This window comes from Eurypyga helias, unplaced genomic scaffold (genome assembly GCF_000690775.1).
Source record: "Eurypyga helias isolate BGI_N326 unplaced genomic scaffold, ASM69077v1 scaffold43001, whole genome shotgun sequence".
NCBI classification, from domain to species: Eukaryota; Metazoa; Chordata; class Aves; order Eurypygiformes; family Eurypygidae; genus Eurypyga; species Eurypyga helias.
In genome coordinates this window covers 4618-30118 of record NW_010233545.1, presented here as the reverse complement: position 1 = coordinate 30118, position 25501 = coordinate 4618, and the positions used below count along the sequence as shown (strand labels likewise).

Genomic DNA, 25501 nt, shown 5'->3' with positions numbered 1-25501 from the left:
CAGCGTTACCCCGTGAGGCGTGGGGCAGGGCCCTTCCGGGCGTGCTCCTGGTGAGCAGATGTGGGGTAGGAACGAGTTACAGCGTGTGCTGGGGAGGTGGGAGGAGCTTTCCCATGGTATCTGGGGGAAATCCCTGGGGTAATGATCATCCAGGCACACTGAGGTCAGAGTATCAGACCAGGAACCAGGCTGACGACAGGACGTGGATTTGGTTTTTTTTATTCCCGGTCTTCCCTTTTTTCCCCTGTCTTCTTTTGCTCTTTCTCAAGTTTTCGACATTGCCTAGTTTTAGTCTGTCACTAAGCTGAGGAACGGTGTGTGGACCGAGGAGGAAGAGTGAAGGAGGCGTGGGAAGAAATGCCAGAGATAACAGGAATCTACTTTCTGCAGAGAAAACTACTTTTATGGGGATGAGCTGTATAGCATCTGAGGGTGCATAATATCATTTCTGAAATGCAAACAGGCATTTGTAAGGCTGGTGGATTATTTTTGTCTGCTGGGTCCTGATTAGATATGTAAAAGTACAGAACTTGAGTATCCCAAGAAAGACCCGAGTTCTGTTAGGTAAAGTACCTTTTAAAGCTGAGACCTTTACACTTTTGCAGTCTGAAGCTTTCTTTTGGAGTTAGAGGGACTTAGTGTAGGAGTTCACGCCTGCCTGCAGAGAGGTTATTGCAAGCTCTAGGTATATGGAAAAGTACAGTTTGTTCTGTTGTACTCTTAAGTGAAAGTAAGTGATGAAATTACGAGCTGTTGCTTTTATGTCCTTTTTACTGCTGTGTTTGGCATAGGAAAAGGAAACCTTAAACCCAAAGATTCTTTATTTCACTTTTTTTTTCTTACTTCTCATTATTGATTCTCTTAAGCACAGTGTGTTGATTGTCGTACTTAGGAGGACCTTCGCGTAGACGGTCGTGGCTGTGAGGACTACAGATGTGCGGAAGTAGAAACAGATGTTGTGTCAAACACAAGTGGGTCTGCAAGAGTAAAGCTGGTGGGTAAATTTCTTTGGGATTGTGTACCTTGCTGATGAAATTTTTGGTTTATTTGATGAGTTTTAAGAGAAGTTGCCGCTATTTGCAGGTGGGTTTTTGTGTGCATAGCACTGATTGGAACTGGGTGAAGGAAATAGTGACGGGTTACATAATTCATTCAGGCTGCCTTAACCTGCTTGAGTTAGATTTACTGGGAAGCACCTGGACAGCCTTCAATCCAAACGAATCTAATGTTTCTTGAAAACTGAAATCGCTGTTGTGCCTAATGTCTGGAAAACAGTAATTCTGTTCCTTCAGAGTGAAGCAAAATTACTTCTGGAATGTGTTGACTGTGAAGAAGATAAATATGCTGTGCAGTATTATAAGGGTTCTGTAGAAGTACCTGTTTGCAGAACCAAATTGATAGAAGCCGTAGACCTGAAGAGTGCCTTTTTAACCTAAAGTAATAGGTATGATAATTATTTGAAGAATCTTCTTAGGCTTAATGGTGTCCTTCTAAAGCCTGTCTTCTTTTAAAAAAAAAAAACCACTAATGTTGTTTGCTCTGACAGAACGTGCAGATAACTGAAAGGTAGAAATGTCAACTTACTGTAAGCATTTAAATTAAACAGCTTCCTCTGTGACTGTAATTCCAGTTGTGTGATATGTTTGTGTTTTGACAGGGACACACTGATATCTTGGTAGGTGTGAAAGCTGAAATGGGAACACCGAAGTTAGAGAAACCAGATGAAGGTTACCTGGAATTCTTTGTTGACTGGTTAGTATACTAGAAGAGAAGGAAATAAATCTAATATTTGGAACAAATGACTAATCTTACCATTCTTCTGAAGTTTATACCTTCATTCCACTAACCTCCTGTAAGGGTCTGAGTAACAGAAACAAGTTATTTTACTGTTTCAGTAGTGGTGCATGTCCAGAAACTTTCTGCTGGCTCTGCAGACCCAAAATAAGCAAAACAATAGGAGTTAAAGAATGCATGCAGTCCCAAATTGCACAGCACTGCAGCTGGAAAAGAGTAATGATTCAATTACACATGTATTTAACATGACTTCATGACTACAATTTCAGTTGTCTTTTTTACAATGATAGAGAAAATCTCTTTCAAAAATTAAATATTTTGGAAGAAAAGAATCAACTGATACAGACTGTACTTTAACTGTACTTAAAGGTTTGCTCACTTTGTCTGTGAAAGCAGTGGGGAAGATTTGAAGTATGTTTTGTACAGCTCATATCTGTAAAAAACAAAAAACCCCCTCACTGTGAACATCACTTGCAAAAGATGATTAGAAAACTGAGTTACCGTATTGATGGGTTAATTAGTATTGCGTTAACTAAGATAGTGTTTGTTTTTCATCATATTCCTTGGCTTTGTGCTACAAGTGGACTGTTGTTTAGCCTTACTGTCTTCAGAGTGTTTGAGCTATGAAGAAAGCTAGAGGAAAACTGAGAGCTCTTGTTTTCAGGTTGCTCTGAGATAGCATAGTGACATCTCAGTGTTATTCTGGTCTGTCTGCTGTCTGAAACTGCAGTATCCGTGTCTTGCAGACTTCCTAAAACTGTTCTTTATGAAATAATGTGCTTTGGGAACCTCTCATAAAGGCCTTGGCATTGTCAGGGTGACTGTTTTGCACGTGACCTTTCTTTTTATTATTATTAAAACCAAACACAGTTGCTATGGTGACATTAAAACAATATACAGTGAGTAAAGCTAAGGTATGAGAGCTGCTGAGTGGGTATCTGATAATCTTCTGACCTAGCTGGCTGTATCTGCCTTAACGTTTGTGTCTCCCTCACATTATGCAGCCTCATCTCAGACTGCCTCTGTACATCACGATGTACTAGTTAACTGTGGAAACAAGATTTGTAGAGGGAAGGACTCACCTATGAACTAATGGTTTGTCTGTGATTACTGTTCAAAAAATATCAGGCAGGAAGATGATCTTCTCAAACGTGGTCTTGCTGTCAGAGGGGGTCTGAGCTCGACTGCTTTATAAAACTCATGTATGAAATAGCCTAAATAGTAGCCGCTTTGTTCTGGTGGTTTCCATATGAAGAAAGTCGCTTGAGAGCAGGGACATTTCTTTACTAAAACAAGTGGTCTGTGGGATGTTGAAGTTCATGACACTTCTTTCATATGTAAATAAATGTTAGAGAAACTTCATTAATTTAATGTTAGGTTGTATTTTCTAACTGTTAATCTCTGCTTCATAAGAAGATGAGAGGGAGATGTGCATCAATATTGTGCAAGATGGATCTCGTCAGTTCTAGAAACAGGTAATCCTGACTTCCTGTGACAACACAGACCAAAAGCCTACATTTTAGAGAAGGGTAGTCATTTCTTGCATGCTTGTGCTGCCAGGGAAAGGTCACCTCCAGCCTTTGGAAAGATCCAGAAGACAAAATGTGAAGTGGAGGCAGCATGTTCTCTGTAAAGGGAAGTGAGATGCTGTCAGTACTCTGATGCTTTTCCAGGCTGCCACTGGGTGGTGCTAACTGAGCGTAGTTTGATACGCTGCATTTCCTGGTGAAGTTCCTGGATGTTCTACGTGGCTTTGATATTGTTTAATAATAAAAACTCAGGCTGCAGTGTTTGCTATCTAAAAATGCTTATTTCCTGAAACTTTCATGGTTTCTTGTACTACTGCAAATAATCACTTGCTGGATCCTGTATATAATTCTCTGCCCCAGAATTCCTTTTCTCTTCATTCTGACAGTATGGCAGAACAGCCACATCAGCGTGGTGTTAGGTGATCCTCAGATATTGTTCCATTGTGTTTTGTGAACATCAGTTACAAACTAATTAACAAACATTAAGTTAACAAACATTTGTTAGTATTTTTAGAAAATACTAACTTAAAAGAAATTTCACGGCAGTGACTGAAGGTATCACTTAAATGGTGACTTCAGAAAGAAACCTTTCCTCCCCCTCTCTCCCCTACCACAAACCCATTATCATGGCAGCTGTTCTTTGCATTTACTTCTTTCTTTTTTTGGGGTGCTTCCTCCGTTAAAGATGAACTGTGTATACTGGATGGCACTGAGCTCAGTTTTCAGAGAGAAACGCCATCTGATGGTTGAGTAAAACGTTTCCAAACCGTACGAACAGGTGTTCTTTTGGATGGGAAGTGTGGTGACAGTGCCTGACCAGGCGTAGACCTGAATCAGTAAATCCGTGTTGGTAGAGTTACCAGTTTGACTGGACTAAATCCAGACCCTTGTTATCCCAGTTCTTCGTAGGGTCATGAGCTTGAATGCCATTGTAATCATGTTAACACAGTAGCATCTGGACCTGAATTCAGGTCTATCCATTTCTGGGACTGCCTTGGCAGTCTAGGTGTGTCATGAATGGGATGTCTTCTGTCTGCTTTCTGCAAGAGTGGAGTATTAGTGAGGTGGTTAACTTACTGCTGGTTCTAAAACAATGAATCTGCCTTCTTGTTTTAAGTGATTGTGTTTGGTGCAAGAACAGAAATCTGTTATTGGTAGCCTGAAGTAAACACGGCCTTAAGGGAAGCCCTCTGTGTAAGGAAGCTTAGCGCTGTAAGCTTTTGTTTTGTTAATGGTTTTCTCTCTTACAAGTGTTTACATTGTCGATTATAGTGTATTAATGGCCTGAGCAATGGGTGGGAAGGAGTACTTAACTACTGTGAGAAAAAGGCTTTGACTAGTAACAGCAGGGGTTTTGAAATTCAGTAGAGGTCTGTGGTAGGAGCATCTTTATGCTTTGGGAGGAGTCTTGATTGTTATGCAATGTGACACTGAAGTAGTATTGAAAGTCTTTAAAATTACATTCTGTTTGGGAGTAGAAATTTTGTGCTCCACCTGGCCACTACTAAATTCTTTCTGTGCTCCGTAAACCAAGCTTTTTGGCATTTTCTCTTACTAGTGTGCTAGACAACCCCTTTTCAAATTTTACCCAGTGTGAATTACTGCCATAGTCTGTAAGCATTAGGTGGCAGTATTTACCATACAGTTATTACAGCATATTTCCACGATTAAATTATTTTTGGATATGGTCCTATCCTATGAAGTTGATGTCTAACATTAACATGATTGTGAATAATGTGTGTCACACTTGCAGTGCTTATTCCTGTGGCAGAAGTAGTCTAGAAGCATGTGTCAGTGCTTGATCGGCAGTAATTTATTTTTTTAAAGCATGTGTAGTGCTGTCTGTTTCTAAAAGCAGCAAATAAATTCTATAGAATCCAGTAGCTTTTCCTGGCATTCTGAGTTTCCATCAGTTCTGCAAAAGAACAGGTTGGGAGAATTACTGTAATTCTTACAGGTAAGAATAAGAATAGGTAACCACATGTAGCTTATAGTCTGCAGTCTGCTTGATACAGCTCACTTGATGGTTTAAGTCATGCCGAGCTAATGTGGATCTTTAGTTGGTCGTTTTTTAAAGGTGAAACAAGACTTGGGTTTCTGCAGCATGTTTGTATTCCTGTTGGAAGAGCTGAGAGTTTGTTATCATCATAGGAACACAAAACATACATGAGAAATTGGCACTGGCATGTGCCCAGTCAGGAGAATATGAGGCTTTGCTATTGTAGATTTTGTACATACTGAAACTGCCTCTGTGGAACCACATCCTTTCCTGTGCTCTGTAATGAGAAATTAATCTGGGGGAGTGCTGACCAGTTTATTTAAAAGCAAGCTGCTCAGTGTGTGCCACAGGTCCCCTGCTTGAGAATGCTCTTGCCCTCTCTGTAAATCAGAGGTTTTGTTCAGAATACGCCGTTTGTTATTTTGCTGTATGCGCATCTTTGGAGATTTCTGCTCTCTTTCATTGTGACTTGTAGGTGGGGCTTTTGTTTGTTTGTTTGGGGTTGTGGGGTCTTTTTGTAGACCGGTTTTCTTTTATTGTTAGAATGTTGTTCTTAGCTGCATACAAGGCCTCAGCACCCAAGGACTTTCCTGCATGCCTGCTCATAAACAAAGTTTGTTATGTTGGAATCGGGGAAGGGAAGACCACGCGCTTTTGTCAGATGCTTCTGGAAGAAATGTTCTTTAGTTGCTGCTCTCCACAGGCTGCAGTTGCTGAAAATAATGAGCTGCTGTCTGTAAGTGGCTTGATAGTGGAGAGTAAGCTCAGTAAAGAAATTACCAATTAAGGTCAGGCACTCGTGTCACTTTACAAAGAAGAGCGTATTCTATTTGTCAACTGTCTTTCTCTTCTTAGCCACTCTCTTCTCTTATTAATTTAACATTCAGCTCTAACAGCCTGTCTTGTTAGCTGTTCTGAACTTAGTGCAGCTTTCTCCCGCTTTTTTGAAAGGGTTGAGGTGATAGAAGATGAGAGTGCTTAAGAAATAATCCCTGAGAGAATTCACCATCTTGTAACTTGGGAACTGAAGATAGTAGTGGAATTTAATTAGTATCGGAGTTTGTAGCAAAATGTAGGTGTATTATCTGCATCAGAACACTTTCTTATGCAAAATGGAAATAATTTCTTTACAGATAGGATGCTTATTGTTGTACAAATAAATCCTTAGGTATTTCTAACGCTTTATATTTAAGGAATATTCTTTGGGTATTGACTGCTTCAGAAGTGAATGTATTTTTTTCTTTCTTTATCTAGTTCTGCAAACGCTATACCTGAACTTGAAGGCCGGGGAGGAGAAGAACTTGGCGCAGAGATAGCAAATACACTCTACAGAGTATTTAGCAGCGAGAGCAGTGTAGACTTGAAATCACTTTGTATTAATCCCAGAGACCACTGCTGGGTTCTCTATGTTGATATATTGGTAAGTAAGGAAATGAAAACTAAGATTCAAGGAGGTTTCTCAAGGCACTGGCTGTCTTAGCGTAACCAGGTGCATTTCCATATAAAAAAAAGGCTTCTTAGAATGTGATACAGTGCTTCACATGGGTGGCCACTTTCTTGTGAATCTGCCTATAATAGTTAATTGCTACTTCCAGCTTGCTCTTTTTCTACTCGGTGCCGCTGCTCCACTGCAGAGCTAATAAAACACTGAATACTCCAACGCTGTCCCAGAGAAAAATCCATTATCTTATGCTAGCAAGGAAATTGCCATTAAAGAAGGCTGAGCTTTTTTCCCCAGCTAGATATAACAGCAAATGTATCGTTCTAATGAATGTAAGTTAGCAAGGATGTATGTAACTGTCTGTCCTGTCTTTGCAGTGTTATCAATACTAATTCGGTAAAGTTAAATAGAAACTTTTCTGGCAAAAGTTATGTTTGGCCTAGGCACTTTCTGATTAAAGTGTCTGTATTCAATGTAGAAGAGAAACTGAGTTATTTGTTCCCATTAAGAAGTGGAAACTGAATTTTATGACTCTAAATCTTGTGCATGCAAGCAGCTCAGTTCCCAAACTATGCTGTATTTAAAGTGCTCTGTCCTGGGAATTTAATAGAAGTCTGCAACTCTGCCTCTCCTGAGCATTATTTCTAGTTCTTATCGGTCCAAATTTGAGTTTCTGTTTGTCAAATTTCTAACTGAAAATACGTTGAAGGTTCTTACTCACAGGAATCCATTAATGTCAATGAAATGATTTGCAAAATGTTCATGAAAAATTAAATACAGGGTCCTGTTAAACAAAACAGGAGCATTTAGATTAAGACCTAAATAAATGGGAAAATTAGTGTACTAGGTGTTTAAAAAGCAGTAGCGGTAGCCCAATTACAGTAGATATGGTACATACTGTGACTTAGTCCGCATACAGAATGATCAAATGTGAGTGCTTTAACAGTCCTACTCACCAGCTCGTTGGAGCTTGGCATAGTTTAATAGAGAATGAAGTGTTTGTGCTGAGAAACCACAGTGGGGCCTTTAGTTCCTAGGTAATTACAAGCAGAGGTACAGAATATTAAATGCTGTGCTTATTTAAGCAATGTACTACTTAACATTGCATAAACACTGCATAAACAAAGATTTTTATAAAGCTGACTGCTGTGGAAGTGGTTCAATATAGCTTTTGTATGAGGCATAGCTGGTTACTAGTTGATTCTTCCTGGACAAATTTGCTGTTTTTCCACAGCTACAGCGAGAACCAGCTTTGGTATTTTTATGCTGCTGTTTGGATCAGAATTACGAATGTCAGGACCTAGGTTATGTGATGAATTTTACATTTTGTTTGCAGTGCCAGTAAAGAATCTGTTGTAGGTTCATTATTAAGACTGTAAACTTGAGGAGTCTTTTCAATGTCATATTATTCTGCAGGCATTTTCTGTGTGAGCCATTAGAACATGATACTGTTAACATTTGCCTCTTACTCTGTCCCCTGTCCCCCCCTCACCCCCTTTTTTTGCCTCACTCCAGGCCTCTGTATTTCCACATTTTTGAGGTATTTGTAATATTTCCTTTTCTAAATAGAAGACGTGTATCACATGTGATAGTTTAATGTATGTGCTTGATACCTACAGATTTTCCTGAAGCTGCCCTTGCTGAACCATGCCTATAGAATTCTGTTTTAATAGCCTGTGGTGGAAGTGTGACACTTGAGCTAATGTCAGGTACAAGTCATGTGGCTCATCATTTGAGGCAGGCAGACTATAAATATAGTAACAGTGCATATCGAGAGTTCTTCAGATTGTATTTTCCTTCAGAATTCCTGGAAATTGTTCACAGTGGTGTTTGTGTGACATAGTTAAGTCGGAGGGAAAATAAGCCTTAAATCTGTTGTAAGCCTGAAAATACTGGACCATCATGGTCAGGTGGGAAGGTGCTTGTTTTCAAGTCTCTTGTTCTGCAAGACAGAAAACCCAGAAGGAATGTTATGAACCCGGAGATGCTCCATTGCTGTGTAATGTAGCCATGCACGCTTGATCGAAGCATCTCTATCCAGCTCCTGGGCACAAACAGAATTTGAGATACACAACCTTAAAAGAGAAAACAGTGTATTTTCCATAGTTATGCAACTTATCGACTAAAAACATCTCAAATATTTTCTAGTGCTGTGGGTACTTGGGAGGTGCTATGATTGTGTACAGTCAGAACGGAGAGAAAATAACTTCAACTATACACACCAAAAAGATGCAGACATATGGACACAGACAGATATGTGTCAAAGGTCAAGAATATATTCCTTGACCTTTCAAAATACACACATACTTTCTTAATACTAGAAGGCATGCCCCTTCCAAAGAGTAGCTCGTGAATGTGGAGATACGAAGTCCTGCAAAACTATGAGCCTCTTGTCACCCTTTCTGTGTTTCCCTAAATCTCCCCTTCTGTGTCACTGATGTCAGAAATAAGCTTTTAGATGTGTGTGAGGGTGGTTTTGATACGTCTATAGCCTTCTTCACATAATTTGCTCCATCCTTCTGCCGTGCTGAGCAAGGAGAATCGGTGTGCAATCGCTTTTCATTCCCTGTCCAACCACAGGATGTTGTGTGTTGGGGAGGGTGCAGTGTGTTCTGTTGAAATTTTAGCAGTTCACTGCTGAGCACCCCTCGGAGGGTTTCCTCACCTCTTCTATTCTTCCCTAGTTTGAGCCGGCAGTGTGCGCTGGCAGCCCAGAAAGCCAACTGTATCCTGGGCTGTATCAGGAGAATTGTGGCCAGCAGGTCGAGGGAGGGGATTCTGCCCCTCTACTCTGCTCTTGTGAGACCCCACCTGGAATGCTGTGTCCAGCTCTGGGGTCCTCAACAGAAGGACAGGGACCAGTTGGAGTGAGTCCAGAGGAGGCCATGAAGATGCTCCGAGGGCTGGAGCCCCTCTGCTATGGGGACAGGCTGAGAGAGTTGGGCTTGTTCAGCCTGGAGAAGAGCAGGCTCCGGGGAGACCTTATAGCACCTTCCAGTGCCTGAAGGGGCTACAAGGAAGCTGGGGGGGACTTTTTACAAGGGCCCGTAGTGACAGGACAAGGGGTAACAGGTTTAAATTGGAAGTGAGGAGGTTTAGATTAGGTATCAGGAAAAAGTTCTTCCCGGAGAGGGTGGTGAGGCACTGGCACAGGTTGCCCAGAGAAGCTGTGGATGCCCCATCCCTGGAAGTGTTCAAGGCCAGGCTGGATGAGGCTTTGAGCAACCTGGTCTAGTGGAAGGTGTCCCTGCCCATGGCAGGGGAGTTGGAACTGGATGGTCTGTAAGGTCCCTTCCAACCCAAACCGTTCTGCGATTCTATGAAAAACGTTGTTGAATAAGGCAAGGTCTAGAATTTTTTCTCTTTTTTTTTTTTTTTCCTCCCCCCCCCGATAACTCTTTCATTTGCCTATCAGTAAATTAAAAGCAGTCTTTTCTGAAGATTCCTTTGCTTCCCACAACTCACAGTTGTGCAGACTTTCTTAGTCCTTAAAATAAGATGAGATGGGGTGAATCTCAGTACAAGGTGCTGCAGCTGAGGAGACTGTTCATTTCTTTTTGGAGGAATTGCCGTAGCATCCTTGACTCAGGCTGGGTTCCTGGCCTGTAGGTGCTGCTGTAATACATATCAGGCTTTGGAATAGCAGCCTGAACATAAGCCTAGCAGCAGTACGGGCACGTCCCATTATTGTGTCTCAGTAAGAAAGATAATGTGGGGCTTATTGTGTTACCCAGTAAAATCCAATAGTGACTGAAAGTGACACGTTAACCTCTCTGTATCCAGCAGCTGTTTGCCAACAAATAATCTGATCACTTTCGTATTTAGCTTTCTATCCCAACTTTTTGTCATTCTTTTTACACAGTTCAGTCTGTCTTCATAAAAACAAACTGTCTTTCCAGAATACCTGATTTATGATTTGCTCCCAGTGCAGGAGTTCATCTCATTCTTAAATAGATTTTGAAGAGCAATCAATGCAGTCGGTGTTGCAAAACTTGTTTGGCTCTCGTCGTGCAGCATCGATTGATGTGATGGAGAAGCATCCGTAGGTTCTCGCTGCAGTAGTTTTAGATGCTTCCTGGGGTGTGTGTGTGTTCGCAGAACAGTGCTGGCAGCTGAGAGCAGAGCTTGTCAGAGAACTGACACTAGGCTGTGGCCCAATACGTCTCTGCGTTGTCTGTCAGCCTACAGAAGGTGTTAGTGGTCACGGGAGCCCTGCCGTGTTATCTAGTGTGCAGTGCTCTTCTCTTTGTTCTTCTCCTGATGTTCATGGGAAGAAGCTAAGCTAGCCTCCCTCCACACAATGTCATTCAAATGGTAGTGTTACCAGCAAGTAGACTTTGACATCAGGGTTTCCCTAGATCTTTTCCAGCTACCAGACAAACCTGCTGATGTTTCCTTTTCCATAAAGAATAGAGAATAACTCGCGATGTGCCTTTATAACTCTGCCTTCGATAGCTAGCTTTTCGTACTGTGTTCTGGTGTGAAATTTGTGTTGCTTTTTTGAAAACAATTCTGCCAGTTGGGTTTGTCCAGCTGATACTTAAAAAAGACTCCCCTTTGAAATAAAGGGTAGAAAATGGATTGGCTTGATTTAACGTTAAAGAATGAATGTGGTGACTTAATAGAAAGTGTTATGGTCATAGTTCACAGCCTTAGCACAAGAACCGTAAGAACAGCGGTAGTTTCATTTCAGCTTCTATTATTAAATTTTATCGTTGATTTTATTACAAAGTGTGTTAACTCTTCTATTTTGTATGTATAATACAGTTAGCTGAAATTTTTATTTCCTATCTGTTGTTTCTTTTCATAGATAGGCTTTAAAGACAACTTTGTTTTTTAAAAATATGTTCTGGTTCCTAATTTTGTACCTTTTTGAGTAGGTTTAAGTAAAACAAAGCTTGGTTTAAAGGCGCTAGACTGATTTTCTTTTAAAAAAGATTCTTCTTTTTCCTCCCCAGTTATTGGAATGTGGTGGGAACCTCTTTGATGCAGTCTCTATCGCAGTGAAAGCAGCTCTCTTTAACACAAGGTAAAGCACAGATCTCATTTCGTGTGAGTGGAAGTGGCATGGGAAATGGAAAAGAAGTACTGTCTGTGAGCTGAGCGTTTTTTATGGCTCTTGACCATATTGTTTTGTTGCAGATAGTTGGAGGCCGTTGTGTTGATACCTTGTGGGTTTAAAGTAAGAAGTATTTATTGATATGTGATGCTTCTAATATGAAGCCCTCTGTCAGTGTGACTACTGATTTGTAACTAGCCCTGATCTACCACTTCTGTTGTTCTTTCTCATTAACTGTTATCCTAGATTTCTTTTTAAAACTAGGAGGAAAATACAGTGGTGAGAGATAGTGGGGAGGGGCAAGTCTTTAAAAGAATTTTTAATGCATTTTAATTCGAGGAATGGAAGAACAAAGTGTAGTAGAATGAATGATGCAAGTGCTCTGAGTGTGCTTTAATGATAACATTCAATAATATTTTTTCTAATGCCTTTATCATCTTTATCTATAGATGAAAGGGAGAAGAGAGTTTTGTAGCACCCTTGAGAAAGAAACTAGTGAATGGCTTTGCTAAAAAACTTAGGTAGCAAAAGTAGCTGTAAGAGGTCCAAAAGTTAGACTTTTAGAGGCATAAATGTTTTAAAGGGGGATCTCAAATTGTCTTTCAGATGTAAGTTAGACATCTGCTAAAGTTACAGGTATAGTTCTGGCTTATTCATCAGGGAATCAGTGCACAATACTAGAGCTGAAAAAGTACGTGCAAGAAGAGGAAAATATGGTTTTGATGACAGGCAGTTTATCAGGTTATAAACACTTTAAAAGGGGTAAGGGAAGAACCCGTCTGAGATTACAACTTGTGTATATTGGTGAGAAATCTCCCATGTTAATCAAGTTCTCAACAGTAACTTTTAACAGTAGATTGTTTTTGTAGCATGAAGAAATACTGTCGCAAATGTAATGGCTGACAAAGAGTCGACAGTACACTAGAAAAGGGAAGAAATGCCTGCATCCCTGTGCGTGAGCTTCCAGGATGCAAAAGTCATAGTTAAACAGTTGCTCCCGTGTGAGTTGTTTTGCAGATCCGAGGCACGTACTTTATTTAGAAGATAACTAGGTCTTTTTTTTTTTTTCTTATTTCAACCAGAATCCTAGTTCTGAATGAAGAGAGATAATATAAAAAGTAACTTAGATAAATTAATAAATGAAAGAAAATCTGTTGCTTTGGGAACATGGGTGACATGCAGGGTATAATTGTTTTCATGATTCTGCTTTGTTTTTATTCTTCTGCACCCTCCATATTATCTTTAGTCTGTGGGCAAGCATCCACGGTCATGTGGATGTCAGATTTCAAATCAAAATGTGGTACAGTATGACATAATGCCGAGCCTGTTGGGTTTTGATCTCTGAAAATCCTGTCTATTGCTTTGGGCAGGGAATGCTAGTATGTCTAATCTCCTGCGAGCTCAGAAAGTCAGGAGATGAAATTCCAAGTGAAAACCCATTGTCCTCATTCACTGTTCCTCTCCCTTTCCCTTGGTACCTACTAAATTTTCTTTGGATTGACACAAGGTTGTTTAGAGCAGCTGCCCAATCTCCGTAAAATATTATTGTCCAAACAAGACAAGATGGCAGTTTGAAGATCACTTCAGATTAAGTGTCCTGAACTTTGCTTGACATCTGTGCCCCTCCTTGAGTCTTACTTGTCTTTCATAATCTGTTTACAACCAGGTTTTTGTTATAAGTGTTTTCAGATCTTGGTCAGCCTTGGCTGCAGCCATGGAACCAAGAGCGGGGACTTCAAGCTGCTGTATTTTCTTTGAAGCTACAAATTTTTAGATACTCAGATAAGCATTTGAAAATGTCAGCTTCGTCATTATAAAAACACTTAGAGAAAGGTTATCTATATTATAATATATTATAATACCTACAGACACATTTTTCTTTAGGGCTAAGTAAATCAGACTTAAGGAACGTTGCACAATAATTACAGGATTTAAATCCTTTGTAAGTCTGACCTGACTCATCCCCTTCAGGCATGGAGCAATTACAATATGACTCTTTTAGGGGAAATATTTACTCCTCAGAATTTGGTATTGTTCATAGTGTTCTAAAAACTGTATCAAGATCATATGCAAAAGATAGCAGATATCAAACTTTCTGCTTAACTGCGACTCCAAGGTGCTTAAGGCCGGATTTATCCATGGTGGAGGTAGATATTGCACAATGTGCAAGTAGCTACCGTGTCAGGACTTAGCAGTAAACCGGATCCTGTGGAATGTTCCTGCTTGCAACTGAGGTGGCAGAAAGTAGGCAAGTCACAGAAGCTACCGAGTTCTTAACGCAGTGTCCTGGCAGATGATGTGGTTTATTGCTGGGCAGCACGCTAGAGGCAGAAGCGATGCGTGCCCGCAAGGGTAGAACTGGTTCTGCAGTTGGGAAATCTGGGTCTGCAGGGCACAGAAAAGAGCATCGTTCCTTACGTGACTAAGTCCTGCCGTACAGATTTCTGCCCTCATTAGTTGCGGGACTCAAAATAGAAAAATAAAAATTGCAAAATAAACAGCCAATTCTTAAGGTAAATCTCACAAGCCGGGAGAGGAAATCCTCCAGTTCTCTGGAAATGCTTTGTGCTGCGCTCGCTTTGCCTGGTTTTCGTGTGTATATACCCATTTTCTATGCGACTGCGATGCTTGTGTTAACCAGCTGTCCACTGTTGTCCATTGTCCTGGGTGGCATGAGGGTTAGTCACCTTGTGACTTTATCCCATCAATATCTAATGGATTGTTTTCAACTTGAAAGTAGGTTTGATGCATTTCCAATGAGTTCCAAAGCATTTCAGGAAAAAGGACGCATCGCAGTTGTTCTGCTTACTGAAAGTTTTAGTTTTAGCTCAGCTCAGGCCAGTGTTCTTGTAGGGAGTTTGTTCTGACCGAGCAGGGTTAGCTGTTGTGAAGTGCTTGCCTCTAGGACTCTTAGCCACAAATAACTAAAATACTTTTCCAGGGAACAACAAAAACCACTTTGCGTAGGCGTTCACTAAATCACTCCCTATCTCCTCCTCTTTTAAAAGAGATTTGGTACAGAATGCATAAAAGAATGTAATCTCCAGAGTCCAGTTATAAAACAACGCTACTGAAAAGTACTAATAGAAAACCAGATTGTGGTTACTAAGTCAGCTTTCTAGGGAGTCTTGAAGTAGTTCATGTTTTCAAGTGCAAATGTGTAAAAGTGAGAGTAGTAGGATTGAGCTGTGTGGGGGTCTTGCTGGCCAGTAAAGCAAAGGCTCTCAGTCAGTACTTTAAATTGAAAGAGTGCAGATTTAGATTAGATAGAAGGAAAAAATTCTTCCCGGAGAGGGTGTTGATGAGGCACTGGAACAGGTTGCCCAGAGAAGCTGTGGATGCCCCATCCCTGGAAGTGTTTTAAGTGTTCTGTCCTTGGAACAGTAGAGTCCTCTGGCTGATTAAAGAATGAGAGTATCTTCCCAATCTTCCCATCTTGCTAAAGAGAAAGGATTTTACTAATGTCGTCTTTTCCCTTTACCCCAAGACTCCTTAATGTCATTCTTTCCAGAAAGCTTTGCTACTTGTATTTGCTACTGATGCCTCAGCTTTGCCAAGTAATGGGACTGCTGCAATTCTGCCAGCGTTACCGTTGTCTGCAAGGTTGGGAACCACAGTGCGAAAGAATTCAGTCTTGGTAATTTCTCTCCTGTACTTCCAGGCAGACGTACAAAGAATTGCTCAGAACTGATTTGTGCAAATTCCAAAAGAATCCCTCCCCATGTATTAGTGTGAAAACCAGTTCAAAGTCTTAACAGTTTACATGATGTGAATATAATGATGTTATCCTAAATATCTTCCCACACTTCCCACAGTGTTTTCTTCCTGGTGTCAGTGGGTGAGTTGTTAATACTTTGATAAAGTTCTGGATCTTTTTTCTAAACATTTAGCCTCATTTAGAAGAAAGGGCACTTCCTGGAGTCGAGACTGTACGACAGCTGTCTGGCAATGATTTTGCACCTTTTGCTTCCACAGAATACCCAAAGTGCGTGTTCTGGAGGATGAAGAAGGCACTAAAGAGATCGAGCTGTCTGATGACCCTTATGATTGTATTCGACTTAATGTGGATAATGTGCCCTGCATCGTCACGCTAAGCAGAGTAAGCCTGACAGATTTCTCACCCTCTGCCTTGAGATTTCTGTTTCTGTTAACTTCACTTGCCATTTATATTTCCCTAGAGATAAAATGTGCTACAGAAACGGTCCGCCCTGTATATATTTGTTCATCTTCGGCCTCCTAATTAAAAAGGATTTTGACTGAATAAGAGGTTTTTTCCCACTTCTGACTTGCAGGTTTCTACTTGATGCATTCTTAAAATGCATCTTCTTGCATGCAGAGGAGTTGTTTATTCTTTTTAGTCGACTCCTGGCTCAACATCCAGAGCAGCAGGTACTTGAGGGTGTTAAACAGATGGTCGTTGTGGGGAGGCGCAGAGGTTGTGTGATCGGCGGTTACACGACAAGTATGTGTTGCTGGGAACAGAACCCCGTTTTCATGGGTGCGATACTTTCAAACAGGTTTTCCTCTTCCATATGGAGCACACAGCTAACACAGTTCATTTGCTGGATGCTGCATTTTCCGTTGCAGGAGCTAGTGATTTGCTCCGTTACCTGAAGGTTTGTCCGACGCTTCTTTTAAGGAAGTCGCATAAATTGTAGAAAGGTCGTCACGGAAGTGAGGGCTCACCTCAGGCTCGTGGGGGAGAAAGGAGAATATGTAGTTTCATAGAGATGAAAGGATGATCGGAGAGGAAAACACTATAAAATAGTGACGTGCTAATCTCACCTCTGTTACGAATCCGCGCACCGTTTGGGGTCAGAGGCTGTTTAAGTACTGTGCTGTCAAGTCAGTCTGTGACCAGTGCCAGAGGCCATGTGGTATTAGGATGGGGGCTGTTGATGACGAACAGAGCTACCACTCAGAGTTTAACATCTTCATAAAGTGCTTAGATGAGTGCAGATACCCCCTTTTGTCACTAATATGCCCTTTTGTCACTAACTTGTAGATTGGATACCGGCATGTGGTGGATGCCACCCGTCAGGAAGAAGCCTGTTCTTTGGCCAGCCTGCTTGTTTCTGTGACCAGTAAAGGCAACCTCACTTCTATGAAGAAACTGGGGAAAGGGAGCCTGGATCCTGAGACTATTTTTGAAATGATGGAGGTAAGGAATTTTGAGCAGTTACTGTCTTGGGTGATACTGGATGAACTGGAACTTGGGTATATGAAAAGCTGCAGTAAGGACTTGAAGAGCAGAGATCTTGATGCTTTTATTAGGTGCACAAGGGACTTGCTGAATGTCACAGGCAGTTCCTTGCAAACAGAATCTAACGTGAATGGATGTTATCTAGAACTTCGGGATGCTTGAAATGTGTGGTGCTCACATTTTGTTTCAGTCAGGAACTTCACAGCTGTCAGACTGCAAAGCTTAAGTTGATAAACTTTGAGAGTATTTTTAAAGAACTTGTGCCCTCCCCTTCTCATTGTTTGCCTTAAAGACTGAAAGAGCAAACCTTCTAACATGGTAAAGACCCTATAGAAGTAGAGATGGTACTTTGAATTGCTAGCGCGTGGTGTTCCCTTCTAGCACAATTCATCTGTTTTGTGGTGAGCTACTGTTCTCATTTCACTGTTGTTTCTCTTTGCTCCTTTATTGGGTTTGTGATTTGCCCCTACTCTATGAAAATGCTAGTATCTGAAGGTTGTTCACATCCATAGAATTCCATTTTAAAAGCTTTCTTCAGGCTCTTCTTAAATCTGTTTTACGGTATAAGTTCTCGTGCTTGGGCTTGGCCTTGAGCATGAGACAGAAATGAATATTGAACTTGGAGTCAAAATGAAAATGAAATGCTTCAAACTGGCTCTTTTTCCTAGAGATCCAGACCTAATTTCAGCATGGCTGTAGCAAGGAATGCAGAAATTGAAGCCAAGTTTGAAAACAGTTGGTTTCGAGTAGAAATGACATGCGGAGTATATATGGCACTTCACCGTATCATGATGTCAATCCAGAGTGCTAATCCTGGTGGTACCCCCGGGCTTTTGATCTGCATTCAGAGGTGTCGCTTACCCCCCTTATCTGGGTAGAGAGGTGTTACCTATAATCTGGCATCCTCAAGAAACTAGACTTCCTATGGAGATCTGATGTGTCTTCCTTGATGGATTTTGAATCCAGTTCTAACTATATGCCACAGAAAACTTGAGGTTTTTGGCCTAGGGCTGTTACAAAGAGATGGGTGCTTAAGTCAGATGCAGGTTCATGGTAGAAGCTGGGCTCCATGCAAAGTATCTGCCCAAAGCTTTGGTCACAGCCTCTAGTTTGATCGCCAGTTTTGCTCTACATTGAGCCCTAAATAGGAAATGAACTTCTGCACAATTCTCTGATTGCCTAGCCTACCCACAAAGGCCGTGCTTGGGATCGTGTAATAGGCATCTAAACGCTAATTAGAGATACGAATGGAAGGTCACCATGGGAAATGGTCAGACTGTCCTGCTCTGCTTAAGAGCTTTAGTGAACTTGTTGGTGCAAGGTGTTAAAAGCTTCAGCTGATCACCCAGTGAGTTGTGCTGTCTCTCACGTGCTTCGAAAGAAGTCTTCCCTCTTGGGGAGTGAGCAGTTTGAAGGAGTGAGGGATAAAGCTCATCAGAAGAAACCAAGTTGTTTTCTGAGAGGTCAGAGATTATGTGCTTGGCGCTGCCTCAAACTCTGCAGCCTGCTTAGGATGCCAAGAAAAACAAAAGGCCTGGGAATGTCCAGTGGAGGAGCTGCATAACCCTTGCTTGACACCTCCGTTTGCTAACGATTTGGCTGCAGGTCGGAGTGCATGTTCAGCTTTCCCTGCCGGGTAGAGAGCAGATGTTCCTGGGACATGTGTCTTAGGAAGGCCGCTTCATGGGAAGGTTTTGGGAAGCTGCCAGCATTAGGCTCTTTTTACTGAGTTTATAATCTGGTCCGTAAGAGAATCAAGCAGGAGTAAGATGGCAAGTGTTGTGCGTTTTGTCAACACCAAAGCTCTGCTAAGTTCCCATTCCGTTTGACCTGGTGTGAGTGATGTTGGCCTATGTTTGAGGAGAAGAACACGCGAAGTGTGCCACCCCTCAGGGCTCCAGACCATCCCAGTGCAGAGCTGCACCAATTCTTGTGTGTGCTCCCCTTTCTTTAGCATGAGCCCTAGTGCCTCGGATTGGCAGCTACCCCGCCACATCAAAGCTCTTCTCAGATTTCCTTTGGTACCGTGGGCCATATTCTGTCACCTGGCGCTTTGATTGGGACATACCTCACCTCAGGGTGTGTGCGCCCGCGATGTCAGCAGTTGTCATCAGCAGGGGAAAGAGAACTTTGTGGTCAGCTGTACAGCAGGCCTAGGCTGCGTTGCGTAGATCAGGAGCTAGTAAATGCTATTGCATACAATCTGTCTTTGGCTCTTTAGGGACAAGTGGGCTCTCTTCATCTCCGTATGGAATCGGTATATCGGGTTATGTAGAGAAACCCTGGGAAAGCTCTAACAGGCACCACTGCCTTAAGATCTTTATTTCAGCATTGCCCAATGTTTCCCTGTCCTGCAGCTTCCACACGACAGTTGTGTATGTGGCAAGAGTAGAGGCTGGTATTGGAGCTAATCCTGGTGGTTTTCCACTGCTGGAATTTTTCTGCCAAGAAAACTTTCTATTAACTCCTTTAAGGTCCTTGGACAGTGCAGAATTACACACCAGAATGATCTGATTTGGTGATGCAGTCAGTGTGCGTTTTGGGCTTCTCTGGCCTCATGACAGGGCCTTGAGCTGGTCTAAATTCGCTCTGCTGATTCTGAGCACATTCAGGAGAGTTGACTGAACTTGGTATTAGCAGGCAGCTTTGCTGCTCAGGTGTCTCCTGGCCTCTGGCGTATCGCTTCATATTGCGTGTGCTGGCTGATTTGAATGTGTGCTGTGCCTGATGTGAATTTAATTTATATTCTTGGGTGATCAGTAGTGCACAGATGTGGTGTTAATGATCACGGAATGCTTCTCTGATGAATGGGAGCACTGCCTTTATATGTACATTTTTCCAGAACTTAATCAAATGCAAGTGAAACTTCCACCACTGTTATTTTTCTTAATTAAAACCATTTTTATTATACCAGCTGGTGTATATTAATCATTAAAGGGAGAATATTTGTCAAAAGTAAGTGTTCTGTGAGAGTTGTCTTCCTGTTAATAAGCATATGTCTCAGAATTTTTTTGCTTTCTTTGCATTGCAGACTGGAAAAAGAGTAGGCAAGTCATTGCACAAAGCCCTTCAGAAGACTTTGGATGAAGAAGAGAGTTTGGGAGCCTCGCGGCAGAAAGTTGGATTTCTAGGATGAGGTTTTATTAAATGTTCAAAACTGTTTTTAACTGATTGTACAATCTTGTCGGTTTGTATATAGAAAAAGCGTATTTTTTTTGTTCCAGTAACTTTATCCTTCTGTCTAAGAGGCTTTTTAAAGAAAGCTACAGTTAAATGCAAATGAGCAAATTTGAGATGCTTTCCATATGGATAACTGTCGGCACCTAGGAAGCGCACCAGCAGCAAGTGATGGAATTAGCTGGGAAGTGCGTGAGTGACTGGGGTAGGTTCCACTTGGTTGTGTTTGCGTGTGTTCCACTCCTGCAGGCCAGCCGCTGTGTCACAGAGCGTATGTGGGGTTGTCCTCGTTGTGGCACAGGGCGGGTTTTGGGCCTGGTGAAATCTGTTCTTTTGTTCACCGGCCAGATGAGAACAGTACTTGGTGGAAGTCTTCCTTCAAATTATCTTACTCTTCTGTGAATAAAATGTGGGTAGACTTTACTGTAAATAGAACGTGGTCCCAAGTTCCAGTTTGTATTTTAACCAAGATTTCTTTGCTCACTAGAACTCTGCCTAACCCCGTTGCCAATGGATACAATAGTAACCTAGCCAAAACCTCTCATGGTGGCTACGGAGAAGGGGTTGTAAGAGTGTGATAATTCAGCTGGAAAAGCGTAGTGGCTGTCGGTAATGATGCTTTGCAGGGAAAGACAGAGCATGGCAGGTAGGGTATGCAATTGGTTCTATCGCCAGGTCTTCAAAGCAGTGGATTCCCTCCCTGCATCAGTTGCCTGGCCCAGCAAAGAGTAAGAGCTGGTTATTTGGCAGGATAGGAAGAGACAGCAGATGGAAGAAGTGGATTTTTCAAGAAGTTGATATTTCAGCCGCAAGTGTTAGAAGGCTCTTTTTGAACAAACATGATGGCTGAAGTTACTACAATAATGCAGGAATCATTTAGCTCTTAACTCAAGCAGCAGTTTCTGAATTTCCTGGTTTAATTTCCTAATATCAGATTAAGAACATTTTCTTGACTGGAACATCTCTGGTGGGGAGAAAGGGAGGCTTTTGCTGAAGGAGAGCTGTAAATAGAAGATGAAAAATACAACAGCTCCAACTAATTATCATGGTCACATTAAAACAGAGGGTGTACGAAAGGTCCCCAAATCTCTTCAGCCCTTTTCCTAGAGCTCACTCATGTAATTACCCAAGTTAACTGCAAGACTGCTGTGTATTTCAGATATGTGTAGCCACTTACTATAACAAGCAAGCAGGTTAAGTAAATAAATAAATAATAGACCCACAAAATTTGCCCAAGGTGTCTGTTTTGAAGAGGTGGGATTTTCTTCAGCGCCTTAAGTAACGGGTTGGGTAGGTGATGACAGTTCCATGCAGTAATGTAGGCAAGAAGTGACAGTGGTTGTATGTGTCATCTTTAATCGCTCCGGTACGGTTATTCTCTGTGAGGCGAAGACTAACGTGACATCAGCTTTACGGTAGCTGTGATCTGTTCCTTGCTGTGCAAAGCTACTTGCAAGAGTGTAGAAAGAAAGAAAAAATAGAGAAAAACTATTTACAGTACTTCAGACTTAGCACAACCAGTTTTTGTTTAGTCATGTGTTGTTAAACGGTTAATCGAAGTGGAGATTGCAAGCCTTAAACCACAGCTGTTCCATGAATAGCTCTTGTCTGGTTTATTACAGATTTGTGGTTGGGTACCAAAAAGCTGCCCAGAGTTACTTCCAGGGTGAACTTTCTGACGTGGTAATAATAGTGTATTTCTACATAGCCTTCCAGCTGAAGGATCTCCAAGCGTTTGGCAAGTTACATCATTTAAGATGCTTCTTGTCCCTTCTCCAGATCCCTTTAATTCTAAATTGATGGTTAGGAGAGCGGGGTGGAGAGAAACCTCACTCTGTGGCAAGCATGTTAACTGACGCGTCTGTGGAGACGAATATATGTGCATTCCTTCTCTGCTTCCTACTAAGGATGCTTAGCCCATCTGAAATCTTGGCTGAGTGCTCAAGATACCTAAAAAACAAACTCTTGGTACCTGAGTGTCTGCTGCCAGCACAGGGAAACCCGTGGAGCTGCTGTATGTACAAAAATGGCTACCTCAGGCACCAAATACTTGGTACCAAGCCCCTCCTGAGAGTGTCACCGTAAATTAACATGGTGCAAGTATCTGCAGTGCCTCCTCTAAGTGCACGTGTTCTCCCCCCAGGTCTTCTGTAGGCGTGTATGCAGGCACAGAATGAACTGGTGGGGTCTTTGAGGGGTCCTATTCCTCCCATACTCACTACCTCCCGTCTGTTGGCATGGAAAAGCGATGGGGTGGAATGCGACCCCTGTTCATACTGGGGCTGCTTCTACCCCTGAGATATAAATAATGAGCCCAGCCAAAAGTATTACACAGCTGCTGGTTGGTCTCAGCTGCCCCTGGAGGTTTGCTGCTACCAGCTCGTATCCCAGATGGAAAAACAAAACTCTGACAGGGATAAAAGGGCCTACAGCTCTCCCAGTTGATAGAACATCTGCCAAGAAATCTTTGAGACTGTAGTTCTCAGGCATGCTCAGGGCTATGCTGCCCATTTCTGTTTTCTTAGCTCTCTTTAACCCCTCCCTTCCATCCCAAACAAAAATAGCAGTTAGATTTTTTTAATAGAGACATCAACTGAGACTGCTCCTGTTCCCATCTGGGCTGGTGGAAAGTTCCATGTGTTGCTGTGCAGATATTGCCACGTTTTCATTGACTCAAGTCCAGTAGAACTAAGAGGAAACATCTGCAGAGCGGGATAGCTCTGTTTGTCCCAGAAATTAATTGCTTCTGCTGGGAGTGTCGCGAGGCTGAAAGCTGTGTACTGGAGATGAGGAGTCTAGCAACTCCTGCTGGGTTTCTACTTGTGTTGCCTAAAAAGCACCCAGCTGCAATTTACTCGGGGTTTTTTTCTTTGTTTCGTTTGTACTTCCCCCTGGTATCCCAGCTTAAAGGTCTCTTTGGCAGGGACGGTCCCGTGAAGCAGGAGGGGGCTGCAGGTCAGTGATCCCGGCTGGTTTGCTCCTCGCGTTCCTCCGGATCTGTGCTGAGGCTCAGGGTGACGCACAGCAGATTCTCCAAGCCCGGGGGTCCTGTCAGCCAGCGGTTCGCAGCTGCAGTGGCCTTCCAGCACTGCAGCGGCATGGTTTGGGGAGGGCAGGGGGAGCTTGTTCTGCCCTCGGGGCAGGGCTTGAGGCGACAGGGAGGAGAAGGGGCTATGCCGCCGGCAGTCGGGCTTTATGACAACTTGGTTCAGCGCAGCCTGTTGTGGAGACAAGCTGGTGTGAGCCGGAGCCTGCTCGTGGCTCCCATGGCACTGGAGTGTGCAAGTCTCTCTCTGAGGGTCTCAGCGCCTTGATCTGATGTAGATAATATGGAGTTTCTGCCTTTTCTCTGTAAATAGGAATTAACTGGGATTTACCACCTTCTGCCAGGACTGCCTCCTCCAGCTTTTCTTTTAAATTGCAGATGCCCCTGCCCTCCTCAGCAGCCGGATGTTCTCCAGCCCTGCTGTGGCACTGGATTACTTTGCCTGTAGTAAGCAACCACTGAGACCTAAAGAGAGGGACAAAGTGACTCTGTGACTGCTGAAGCCGGAGCGCTCCAGTCCTTGTCCAGAGCCTTGGTCCCGCCGTTTCTTTACACACACTTAAGCAAAGTGCAGGAGCAGGTCTGCAACTGGGACCAAAGCTCCTCAGCTGTCAGCCTCTGTGCTATTCCTCCCTGCTCCCCAACCCCTCGTCTCCTGGTACGCTGCTGCCCGTTCGTGCTCCCTGCCGGTGTGAGGCAGCTATTCCCGTTGGCTGTGCCTGGCAGAGGCCGGTGCAGGGGCTGCTCTCAGGCTGGTGCTCTAAATGCTTGGTCTCTCACTCCTTTTCCTTTGGTGAAGTCCGGGGCTCCCAGTGGTATCGCTCAGCCAGAGCAGGGCACGTTGGTACCCACCTCCCCACAGAGAGACGGCGGTGCCTCCGTTTCTCCGTGGATCAGCCGCGTTTCCAGCTAGCTTTTAACAAAGGCCTTTTTGCTGTTCTGCAAGACAACATGCTGCTGTTGGCGACTCCCTGGTGATGGTTTCGACCTCAATTTCATCGCCTGGAATGCTTCTTAATAAGGCTGTGGTTATCTTTTGAGCTCTGCGAACAGCTCTTTTGCTTTCCAGTTCTCAAGATTAGGGTCACATCAGCAGCGCAGGCACGCTGGAGTTTTCACGTCGCACCGTTTGTACATCAGACTCGATCTCCCTGATTTAGACGAGATGGCCACGGTCGCTGCAGCCATTTAGCTAATGCCTTTGGAGGGGAAAAAGGAGATGAAACCTCGGACGCTGTGTGACATACAGAGGCCGTTCTCCGCCCAGCTGGCATGGCAGGCGCCGCAAGCTGAGCCAGTTGTGCTCAGGCGTCGGAGGGGCTCAGAGCTGCCAGCCTGCAGGCCCTGCCTTCCAGAGGAGCTCCCTCACTACCTGTTAGCGCTGTGTTTTGGCAAACACTAAGGTTTGGTATTTCTGGGCTTGGAGACCTGTGGGTGGAAAAGTCATGATTTAAGTCCTACCTCCCTTCTTTCCCTGCGAGCGACCAATCCGAAGAGGCTTTTCAAGGGCACGGATTGCCGCCTTCCTGCCGTCTGATCGCGCAAGCTTTTCTCCAATCTCAAAAAAGGAATTCGTGAGGCTGACATTGAAATTGTCTTACAATCCCTAATTCAGCATCCACAGCCATAGGGAAGCAGAGCAATTGCTCAAAGGTGAGAACGGCATTCAAGGAGATCACAAGCTGGCAGAACCACCGTCTTACCAGTCCCAAAATAGCGATTTAATTTCAGCAGTGACCTCACCTGAGCTGGTGCCGAGACAGGCACTTCCGTGCAGCCTGCTCTGCAAACCTACAGTTGGGAGTTTCTCCAGAGTTTGGGTGTTAGATTTAGACACTTGGCTACAGTTCTCCTTTGCCTGGTTGGACTTTGGGATGCTGATGACGGGCAGAAAAGCAAAGAGAAGAAAGCCGCATTTACCCCCATCCCACAGCAGCCGCACGCTCCACACAGAAGGGAGGGTGATTCCTTCGGTGCAGCCCCTTTTGGAAACGGGAGGATTTTCAGCAGCTTGTAGCACTTGAACTCCAAGTTCTCTGCGTTTGGGTCCTGTTTAAGGCCCGAGGATCTCCTTTAGCACAGGTTGTTCTGTGACCCTTGGTGAACCTGGGGTAGGGATGTGAGCCGTGCTTGCCATGGGATGTGATGGGAAGGCTCCCTCCTTAGGCTCACGGCCAATTTCCTAAGGTTGGTGCTGGGGATAATGTTTTGGCAAAGTGCTGACTCCTTGGTTTTCCCCATCATTGTCCTTAT

The 25501-nt window shown here is 43.2% G+C and overlaps 1 protein-coding gene across 1 annotated transcript; it reads left to right on the top strand.

Moving 5' to 3' along the window:
• Positions 1 to 892: 892 nt before the first annotated feature.
• On the top strand, positions 893 to 20203 carry EXOSC7 (exosome component 7; the record flags this gene model as incomplete). The annotated part of the gene is made up of 7 exons (XM_010161763.1): positions 893 to 994; positions 1658 to 1752; positions 6577 to 6742; positions 11722 to 11792; positions 15798 to 15921; positions 16828 to 16983; positions 20057 to 20203. Coding segments are annotated over 7 exons (819 nt in total), but the record flags the coding sequence as incomplete, so codon positions are not given.
• Positions 20204 to 25501: the final 5298 nt, after the last annotated feature.